The sequence below is a fragment of the Microcebus murinus genome, chromosome 23 (genome assembly GCF_040939455.1).
Source record: "Microcebus murinus isolate Inina chromosome 23, M.murinus_Inina_mat1.0, whole genome shotgun sequence".
Classification (NCBI taxonomy): domain Eukaryota; kingdom Metazoa; phylum Chordata; class Mammalia; order Primates; family Cheirogaleidae; genus Microcebus; species Microcebus murinus.
In genome coordinates, this window is record NC_134126.1 from 23,927,056 (window position 1) to 23,938,209 (window position 11,154).

An 11,154-nucleotide genomic window follows, 5' to 3' on the forward strand; every position below is an offset into this window, starting at 1 on the left:
TTTACAGAGGAAAAAAAATAAAAAGAAAAGTTCTAAACAAAACATTTAAAAGTTTAATCCCTTTGAAATCATTTAGGTCTTTTAACCGAAGTTGGTAAAATACATTTATGAAACTACTGGAGAAAACCAACAACGACGAAACAAAAATATAATTTGATAAGCCAAGATTTCTACATCAATAGTATTTCAAAATAAGTACAAAAATAAAAATCTTCTATTACTTTTTTTTTTTTTTGAGACAGAGTCTTGCTTTGTTGGTCAGGCTAGAGAGAGTGCGGTGGTGTCAGCCTAGCTCACAGCAACCTCAAACTCCTGGGCTCAAGCAATCCTGCTGCCTCAGCCTCCCGAGTAGCTGGGACTACAGGCATGTGCCACCATGCCCGGCTAATTTTTTTTATATATATTAGTTGGCCAATTAATTTCTTTCTATTTATAGTAGAGACAGGGTCTCGCTCTTGCTCAGGCTGGTTTTGAACTCCTGACCTCGAGCGATCTGCCCGCCTCGGCCTCCCAGAGTGCTAGGATTACAGGCGTGAGCCACCGCGCCCGGTCAAAAATCTTCTATTACTTCTTAAGATTTCCTTTAAGACATTAAAAATAAGGACTTTCATGGACACCATGGAACAAATATTACATTAAGAACTTAAATATTGAGAATATTAAGATGCCCTAAATATTTTTAAGATTTTTACTATTTATATATAAGGCCCTAAATTACATATTTAACATATCAGCTTCAAACTGGGATAAACAAAGACCTTCCCAGGGAACATGAGCATGGAATATGTTTTAAGAGAATCAATTTTCAGACCTTCAACTTCCCTTTCAGACCTTCTCATTCCCAAGACAATCTATCTGAGAACTCACCTGCCATCTAAGCTACATGTTCCTTCTACTTGTCATCCCTCAAACACGGCATGTCTTTCACACATTCCAAATCTTACAAGAGTACATAGCACAAAATTTTAAAACCTCCAGGGTTCCAAACAGGGTATCAGCAAAGCCCTCCTTTACTCAAGGCACCATAACTAATACGATTTTAATCAATTATATGTTAATTGTAATAATTCAAGCCAGAAGAAATTTAACACTCAGAACCTTATGTTTTCAAGAATAGATATTATGGTGATAGAGAAGTTAGGTGATCAACAAAGTACTTTCAAGCACAAAAAATATATTATGGAAGATAAAATTCTGTGGAGAAAATGCACGGAAATGATTTCAAAGATTAAAAGGAACAATGTAAACTTTCAGAATGTTAGGAGCCTGTCTATGTATTTTATAAACAGATACTATCATATCACCATAGTATTTATATTTAATTGGATACATTTAAAATAAAGACATAAAAGTTTTATTTCAAAGTGTTAATATTTTCAATGTACCAGAGATTACATTCTTCAACTATTTAAACTTATTGACAAATAATAGATATCCTCTTTAAAATATGTGAGACTATGCTTTTCAAAAATTATTTTATGGGTATGCAAGCAACATATTCTGAAAACCACTGCTTTATCTACATTAACTTCCACTTACTCTTGTGATATACTCAAAATTATCACCCTTTCACAAAGGAGTCAGGCAGTTCACCTAAGGTCATTATGCCATAATAGATTAAAGGGAAGAGGTGAGATTTAATCACCACACAAAATTGCTTCTCAAAGTGTAAGCACAGTCAGTAGGCAATAAATAAATGTTGGGAAGAGCAAGTAACCAACTGAAAGAAAATAAAACTCCAGTTAGAATATTATAGACATCGTTAGCAAAGGGCCCACATATTAAAGTAAGCTATCCCTAATCTCTTAATTTCCATAATTTCAACATAAATGTCAATTCTTCTTATATTCTCTAAAATAATCAGTTTACTAATTCATTATTTACGTGCTTAATTCCTATCATCACTATCATTATCTCTTCCAATAAAAATATTCTCCACAAAAATCCTTTTAATTTTCCTACATTCTGATCATTATAGTATCAGCACCCAAGGAATTTTTCTTCCAAATGATTTGTAGGGCTATGGGTTATCCATCTTCATAAAGATGGATTGAGTGGTTTGAGACAAAGATAATAAAATGAGAAAAAAAGGAGAGAGAGGAGCTGACCATTTTACAATTTCTATCATTAGTTAATAAATCTCTTTTCCTTATTTTATATTTTCCATGGCAATGTGTTTAAATTCTGACCTAATTATATTGAACTGATGTGAAATAAAAACTTCACACAACAGTTTAACACTTAGAATAAGAATAAAATAGAGCAGCAGTACAATGCTGAATGGCTTACAGGCTCAATATATCCTTGTAAAAAGTATCTAATAATTGATATATAATTGATAATCTATATATGCCTGACAAGATTGGCCTATACTAACTACAAAATAAACCGTTCTAAGTTTAAACGATAACAGATTTTGATTATGTCCTTGGGTTTGGTATGCTTATTGAGAAGATTATTAAGCAAAAAATGAATAAGTGAATTTCAAGAATGTGATGTATATCCTTATTCTAATAAAATCAATTATAGACTGAGTAAATAAATTAAAAATATGGCTTTAATTATTTAAAAAACAGTAACATTTCAGTGACTTTTTTTTCTCCACAAATATTTTATTTAGGTTCAAAATAAGCAAAATGTTGATCATTAATTAAGTTTGTTAATCCACGTAACAGCCACGTAAAACCACCTAAATAATATTCTGTTTAAATGAATTATTCCTCAAATTTTCAAATTTGTTAATGTTTAGTTTACCATGAAACAAACAAACAAAAATGCTTTACAGGAATCAGGCTATGGCATGTGCAAGTTTGTTTCAGTATGAAGCCTGACTCTTAAACACAAGACCCCTAATCAATCTGAGTATAGTTGTCTATGAAATGTTGACTCAGAAATCTCCCCCATGGGGCAAAGAGATAGGTAAGTTTATAAACTTAAGAAATAGTTCTAGCTGCTGACTTCCAATTTGAAAATAACTTTATCAATTCCAAAAAAGCACACAGTACCAATGAAAGCTCAAAATCAGAAAGGTGTACATAAACCCAGAATTATTCTTCATAATTATAAATTTTACTCTTTTTTTTTTTTTTTTTATTTATTAACCTGGGTCCTCTAGGCTAATAAATTTTACTCTTTACTGAATAACTGCCATATGCCCAGACTTTTAATCCTGGCAAGAATTCTATGAAATAATTTTTGTAGCTTGGAAAAACTGAGGCTCAGGGAAGGCAGGTGATTTGCTCACAGCACAAAAATAAGAGTTGGGAATTGAATTCAGTCTATCTTAAAACCAAAGTATGCTCTTTCCAAATGTCAAACTAAACCCTGAGGCAGCAGGGTAATGTGAAAGTGCCATTCATCTACTAGCTACATCAATAAAGAAAATTAGTTTCATAAAACATTTAAAATTATGTGAAGCCCACCACTACACACACCGATAGCCTTTGAATAAGATGTATTCATGCCTTTTAGAAGGCAACCCAAATCTAGTGAGCATTACTATTGTTTTTACCTATTAAAAAAGAGACTGTCCTGGCCATCCTTTTAACACTCATTAGTTTATCCCCCTCCCTTGGGACAGGAGGAACTGCTACCTGAACTCTTTCAATGATCAGTAAATGTTTTGTGCTGTCCTCATGGGGAGGAGAGGCAGGAAGGTACCCCCCTCTACCCTAATAATGAAATAAACATGCTGCTGGTCCCCACCGCCCGAAGAAAACGCAAGCCCTAGTCATTCCTAACACCGAATTCCAGAGGTGCACTGGGCACAAACATGAGAAGCGCAAGGAAACGGGGAAGTGGGGCCCTGTCACAGCCCGTCCGAAGCCGGGGCTGAGGGTCTGGGCGGGGCGGGCAGCGGGAGCGGCGCCCCGCGCCGGGAGGCTCCGGAGAGGGCGCCTCCGTATGCGGAACTCTCGCCCAATCCCCGCGCCGGCTGGAATCCCGTGACCGCCGGGGAGCCTGTTTGGAGAAAAGTAGACAGGGAGCCCGCAAGCTGGGCTGGCAGAGGACGCTGGAACCTGGCTGCTCGGGGAGAAAATGTCTCCTTGGCAGCCGCAGCCACCGTCCTGCGGTCCGATTCCCAGGGCCGGCTCGCGGGCGAGGTGTGCCGCCCGCGTCCCCCGCCCCCTCCCCGCCCCTCCCCCGCGGCTCCCGCACTCCGCAGAGGTGCCGCCACCGGGGCCACGCCGGCTGGCCGGGAAGAAAGCACCGAGACGATCCCGTCCGCGCGCGGGTCGGCGGGGCTCGCCCTCGGCTTCGGGCGGCGGTGACAGCCGCCCCGGTCGCCGCCGCCCGCCTCGCGGAGCAAGGCCCTCCGCCGCCGGAGCCGGCTCGGCGGCAACTGACATTTGCATGGTGGGTCTACACACAGCCCTGGGCTCCGCGGCCGCTCCTCCCGCGGCCTCGGACCCCGGCCTCCGCCAAGGGCCGTCTTCCCTCTGCTCACCCCGACCCCGCGTCGCGCTGCAGGGTCAGAAAGGCGATGCCAGCACCGGGGGCAAGTGGCCTCCGAAGGGAACCATGTTAACCTTGCCGTGCACACATCTGCCCACACGCCCTGTGTCACAGCCCGGCCAAGCCTGACAGCCTCCACGCCACGGATGCCTGCCCAGCCCGGCCCAGCCCCACGTCCCCTCCCAGCCCCACGCCCGGACCCCGGCCCCGGCCACCCCAAACCAAGCCCAGAAAAAGGGAGACGGGATTTTGCTTAAGCAAATATATCTACCTGGATCAAATTCAGGGATCCGAGCTTGGTATTCAGCTCCGACTCTCATCCCAACATCTGCAAAGCAATGCCAAAAAATAAAAAAAAAAGAAGAAGAGGAAACGAAAAGAAAGAAAAAGAAAAAGGGAGAGACACTTAATAAAAAATAAAAATCGCTGGATGGAGGCAAGCAGCGGCGGGCGGATGGGAAGATATCAACTCCGGGCACTCCAGGAGATGGCAGCGGGTGGGGGGCGGGGAGGGGGGGCGCGAGCGGAGGATTGGTCGAGGGCGGAGGGCCGGGGGTCGCGGGGGGTGCTGCTGCACTGCACCGGGAGTTCGAGGCTACCGCAGCGCCCCGGCTCCGAGGGGAGGGAGGGCGGGAGCGCGGCGAGGGGAGGGGGCTGGGGGAGGGGTGGAGGGAGGGGGGCAGGCGGGCTGGCGGGGAGGAGTTCGAGGCTACCACCGTGCTCGTCGTCGCTGCTGCAGCCGCTCTCGGGCTCCGAGTAGTGCAGCCCGCCGTTGGTGGACGAGGCGCCGCTGCCGCCACCGCCCGCCGGGCTCTTGGCGCTGCCGTTGGCCGATCGGTTCTTCCCCAGTAACTCGGGCCCTTTCTCCATCATGCCGGGCATGGTAGAAGAGGGGAGGGGGAAAGGTGAGGGGAAGAGGTAGGCGTCAGGGTGAAGGGGGAGACGGCTTAGAGCGCGGGCGGGAGGGAAAGGAGGAGGAGGAGACGGCGGCGGAGGAGGAGGAGGAGGGTGTTAATATGGAGCCGCCATAACCGCCCCGGTCCGGCGGTAGCGCAGTCGCCTCACAACAACCCGCCCCGGCCCCGCCTCTCTCCCCTCCTCCCTCCGCCGCCGCCCGCCCCGCGCAGTCCCGGGCTCCCCTCTCGGCCGCGCCGCGCGCTACGCCGCCGCCGGTATCACTCCGCCCCGCAGGGAGGTTCCGGCCGTCTGGTGGGGGGGGCAGGGGCCGTGAGGAAGAGGGGGAGGGGCGGGGAAGCCCCGCTCGCCGAAGGGCCGGGCAACCCCAGCCGAGCGCTAATAAAATCGCCGCCGAGGCGCGGCCGCCGCTCGGGCTTCCTTCCTAGGGGGCGCTCCGGAGCGCGGGCGAGAGGCGCACGCGAGGGAGCGGGACTCTTTGCCCTCTCAGGGCGGAAGGAACGCGGCCAGCCAGAGAAAGGCCCGGCACGACCCAGCCGCCCGAGTCAGGGGGGAGCGGGCGGCCCCCCTTTGCGGGCCGGGCTGCGAGTCGGGGCTGCCCTGCGGGCCTTGACTCGGGCGGCCCTGCCCAGATACTGCGGCGCGCCGGCAGCTCGGCTCCGGGCTCCTCCGGCAGCGCGGAGCGGGTGGCGCGCGCCGGCCCGCGGTGCGGTCGCGCTGTCTAGCAGGGCGGCCTCGGGCTTCTGAGGCCCAGCCGGCGGGGGCAGACTCGGCCTGAGGGATCGCGACGCTACAATTTCTGTTTCTGAATTTCTGAGCCGGGGCCTCATCCCCTAGAGAGACCAAGGGCGGCGGGATGAGTTTCCGGAGCAATGCTCCCCTCTCCCCCAGCCGTTTTTCTCTGTCTTCCTCTTCCCACCTTTCGTTTTCTTTCTTTCTTTCTTTTTTTTTTTTGCCACTTTCATATAATAGTTGAGGGATGAGCGCTGTAAGTGGGGAAGTGAAATTAGGACGGGGGGGTGTCCTTGCCAGTTGGCGCTCTCTCAGTCCGCGCTGACCTGTGGTCGTGGCTCGGAGCGACCCGTGGGAAGGGCGGAGTCCTCAAGTGGAGGTGAGGCAAGAGCTGCATTCTGGCCGGGTTTGCAGCCTGGAAGGAGATGTGCTCTGTAATGCTTTTTTTCTAAATTGCATTAGGCAAAAGGAATAGGAAACTGCAATTATTCCTTCACCAGATTTGAAGGCATCTGCTGCGTGCCAGGCTGCCTGGCATTGGGGGCTATTTATGATTTTCTTTTTTCTTTCTTCATGAGTATGTAGAAATAAGTGAGGACTTACTGTGAGTGTCTAGTATGCAGGTGTATGCTTAGCAGTATTCGGGGTCAACGGTGAGATACTGTCCAAACCCTTGAAAACAGATTGTCCTGTAAGAATTCTATTATAGGTCAATGCAGAATGGATCAAACCAGAAGTGGGCCTCTCTGGTCAGAACAAGCCCTTACTGAGAGAAATAACATAGGAATTGAGCCCCCAAAAAACCCCTGAGAAATAAATATTTGGCAGGACCACTTATAAAGTGAGAAGTCTCCTACGCATATACTAAGCTCTCTGGTTCTGGTAGTGGAGATCGTCTGATTTCTCTAGTTAAGCTTGGTATGACTCCATTGAATATTTGAATCATAGAACTAAACCTTGTATTCTGTTCCTTTTCTCAATTAATACAGTTCTGAATATTATTTTAATCCCCATATGGCTTTTCTACAAGGAGAGAATACCCTGACCAAATGAAATGAATAGCCATTTCCCTTGACAGTTATATTTTTCATTATAAATTAGTAATACACTGGTATTTTGGTTTTTATGCAGAAGCTTCTAATGAACATGATTCAGCTCCTCTTGTCCTGTTATAAACACAAAAGCCAAGACTGAAACTGAGGGAATTCACCAGAGTGAATGCCACTCTGAGGCCTCCTAGCCCCCCAGCTTTTTAATACCCCAACTTTGCACCATCTCCTATGCACTTTTTTTTTTTTTTTTGAGACAGAGTCTCACTTTGTTGCCCAGGCTAGAGTGAGTGCCATGGCGTCAACCTAGCTCACAGCAACCTCAAACTCCTGGGCTCAAGCAATCCTGCTGGCTCAGCCTCCCGAGTAGCTGGGACTACAGGCATGCACCACCATGCCGGCTATTTATATATATATATATTGGTAGGCCAATTAATTTCTTTCTATTTATAGTAGAGACGGGTCTCGCTCTTGCTAAGGCTGGTTTCTAACTCCTGACCTTGAGCAATCCACCCGCCTCGGCCTCCCAGAGTGCTAGGATTACAGGCGCCTTGGCCTCCCAGAGTGCTAGGATTACAGGCGTGAGCCACCGCGCCCGGCCTCCTATGCACTTTTATACTGAAAGGAATCTGCATTTAGATCAGAAATCAAAACATTGCAAAGATTTGGGGAGTTTTGTAACTAATTTGTTAATGAGTAAAACTTTGAAAAGATTCCACTCCTGAGTACAGCAAAGAGGGCAGAGAAGATTGCATTCGACTGTAAGGGAAGAACCTGGGGGAGGAAGGGTATGTCATTTTTAAAGAAGGAAAGCAGATTTCTGTTTTGCTCCTGAAGAAAATGAAAACACCTGAAGCTGACCGGGTTCTGACGAATGATAATGGGCCTTAAAATGATCTTCCAACAGTTAGCAAGTACAAAATAGAAAGAGAAAAGGTCTAGGGAGAAAGTCTTGGAAGTGCCTTTCTATAAGAGGAGGAAGTTAAGAGGAAGCTGGGCAAGGGAGAAGAAAGCTTTAAGAAAAGGTTAATAAACAATGTCCACTGATGCAGAGTCATGAGAAGGGTTTAAGAAAAGGCCTTTGGGGCCGGGCGCGGTGGCTCACGCCTGTAATCCTAGCTCTTGGGAGGCCGAGGCGGGCGGATTGCTCAAGGTCAGGAGTTCAAAAACCAGCCTGAGCAAGAGCGAGACCCCGTCTCTACTATAAATAGAAAGAAATTAATTGGCCAACTCATATATATAGAAAAAATTAGCCGGGCATGGTGGCACATGCCTGTAGTCCCAGCTACTCGGGAGGCTGAGGCAGGAGGATCGCTTGAGCCCAGGAGTTTGAGGTTGCTGTGAGCTAGGCTGACGCCATGGCACTCACTCTAGCCTGGACAACAAACCGAGACTCTGTCTCAAAAAAAAAAAAAAAAGAAAAGAAAAGGCCTTTGGGTTTGTTAACTAGAAGAATGTTGGTTATTTTGCTCAGTGTTTTTACTGTGTTTTTTTTTTTTTTAATTTTACTATTTTCATCATATGTTAAATTTGGAACAGATAATACTTTCTCATGGTTCCAAAGGCAAAAGATAGAAGAGGATGTACTTCAATGTTGTATAGAGATCCCAGCAATTGCAAAAAGGCAAGGAAAAATATATAAGGGTTGGAAAGAAATGGGTGACTCTGTTATTTGGAGAAACATGATAGTCTATCGTATTTTAAACAAAATTGAAATAATCTACAAAGTTAGTATTAAGTGAATTTAGCAAGTTGCTGGATAGAATGGTATCTTTTAAAATCAATTGTATTTTTATATACTAGCACTAAACAATTAGAAAGTGAATTTTTTAAAAAGTGATACCTTATACATCAAAAATTTCAAATACCTAGTGTATTAGTTTCCTATGGCTGTTGTAACAAATTACCACAAACTCAGTGACTTAAAACAAACTTATTTTCTCAATATTTTGGAGGTCAGAAGTCTAAAATCAGACTGTCAACAGGTATGCACTCCACAGGCTCTGGGTGATAATCTGTTCCTTTTTCCAGTTTCTGTTGTCTGCTGGCATTTCTTGGCTTGAAGCCACATCAGTCCAAGTTCTGCCTCTATCTTTACGTTATCTTTTCCACTGTAGGAGTCTCAAATTTCTCTCTACTGCTCTTCTATAAAGACAGTATGATGACATTTAGAGCCCACCTGGATAATCGAGGATTATCTCATCTCAAGATCCTTATTTTAATCACTTCTGCAAAGACCCTTTTTCGAAATAAGGGAACATTTATAGGTTCCAGGGGTTAAGATCTGATATCTTTGGGGTTAAGATTCAACCTACTATACTTAAGAATAAATCTATGAAAGATGTGTAAGAACTCTATACTAAAAATTATTGAGAAAAATTAGAGAAGGCCCAAATAAGTGAACGGATATACTCATGTATTTGAAGACTCAATATTGTAAAGATAACACTTCTACCCAAATTGACTTAGCAGATTTAGTCTAATCCTAATTAGAATCCCAGCAGGGTCAACTAATGAACAAATTTGGAGGATTTATATTACCTGATACTAATACTTTAAAAAGCTACAAAAATAATTCATTGTGGTACTGGCATAAGGATAGAAAGTAAACCAGTAGAACTGAATAGAGTTCCCAAACAGATATTAGGTCAACATTTTATTTATACAAAGATGACACTGTCATAACATGGAGAAAAATGGACATTTCATTAAGCAGTGCTGGGGCAATTGCATATCCATGTGGAAAAAAGTAATTTTGATGCATACTCATGCTGAAAAAAAAAATTCTAAATAGGCTGTAGACCTAAATGTAAAAGGTAAAACAACTGCACTTTTTAAACTTTGGATAGTCAAATATTTCTTAAACAGGACATCGGAATCACTATAAATGAAAATATTGAACTTTGTAGGTACAGAAAATAGTATGGAAATTAAGATGTTATGTCAGAGAACCAAAAATAGTTTTGTATTCCTGAAGCATGAAGTGAATTCAGGTATCCAAGGTCTGAACCACATAAATAAAGCCTTTTATAGCATTCAAAGGGTTAGGCAATTTACAGATAATGAAAAAGGATCAGAGATCTAAGCAGGAGAGTGATTGGGTCCAACTGATATTTTAGATGGAAATAGAATTTGGCAAAGAAATCAATTAGGAGGCTATTGAAATATTCAAGAAATGATGAGGCTGAAATTGTGGCAGTGGTAGCAAAACTAGAGGCAGGGACAGATAGAAATAGTAGGTAAAATTAGCAAAATTTGGGGATTAACTGGATATGGAAAGTAAAATGGAGCAGAAGAATCTAAACAGAGGCCAGGATTTTGGCTTGGGTGTCTGGGTGGACGATTGTGCCAACAACTGAGATGGTGAATACTAAAGACTTAGGAATTTGAGGGACATGGAGGATGAATTTATTTCTGGATATACTGAGTACTCCATGAGGAGATATCCAACATGCTGTTGGATATAAAATCAGGGCTAGAGAAAGGGATCTCTTAGTGATTGTGGCTAACTAAGGTCATGAGACATGTCTTAGTCCAAACAGGGCTGCTATAACAAAATATCTTAGACTGGTTAGTTTATAAACAATAGAAATGTATTTCTCACAGTTGTGGAGGCTGGCAAGTTCAGGATCAAGGTGTTAGCAGATTTGGTGTCTGGTGAAGGCTATCTGCTTCATAGAGGGTGCCTCATTACTGTGTTTTCACAAGGTGGAAGAGGCAAGGCAGGTCCCTTCAATCATTTCCAAAAAGCCCCCACTCCTTAAAACTGTCACATTGAGTGTTAGGTTCCAACATATGAATTTTATGGGAACACATGCATTCAGACTGTAGCAATACCTAACTAGACCACACAGGAAGAAAATGTGGGCCTGCGCAATGGCTCACGCCTGTAATCCTAGCACTCTGGGAGGCCGAGGTGGGAGGATTGCTGGACATCAGGAGTTCAAAACCAGCCTGAGCAAGAGCGAGACCCCGTCTCTACTATAAATAGAAAGAAATTAAT

General features: G+C 44.5%; 1 protein-coding gene across 5 annotated transcripts in view; it reads right to left on the reverse strand.

The window, feature by feature from the left end:
- RCOR3 (REST corepressor 3) overlaps positions 1 to 5,528 on the reverse strand; it is a 54,313-nt gene extending 48,785 nt beyond the window's left edge. For 2 of the 5 annotated variants that reach the window (XM_012781685.2, XM_012781683.2), the window contains exons 1-2: positions 5,172 to 5,527; positions 4,727 to 4,783 (exon numbers count right to left, since the gene is read on the reverse strand). In XM_012781685.2, the coding sequence (XP_012637139.1) occupies positions 4,727 to 4,783; positions 5,172 to 5,337 (223 nt within the window). In that variant the 5' untranslated portion in view covers positions 5,338 to 5,527. Of the gene's footprint in view, positions 1 to 4,726; positions 4,784 to 5,168 lie in introns of all 5 variants that reach the window. The other 3 variants (XM_012781681.2, XM_012781684.2, XM_012781682.2) reach the window with 3 other exon arrangements.
- Between the last annotated feature and the right edge of the window lie 5,626 nt (positions 5,529 to 11,154).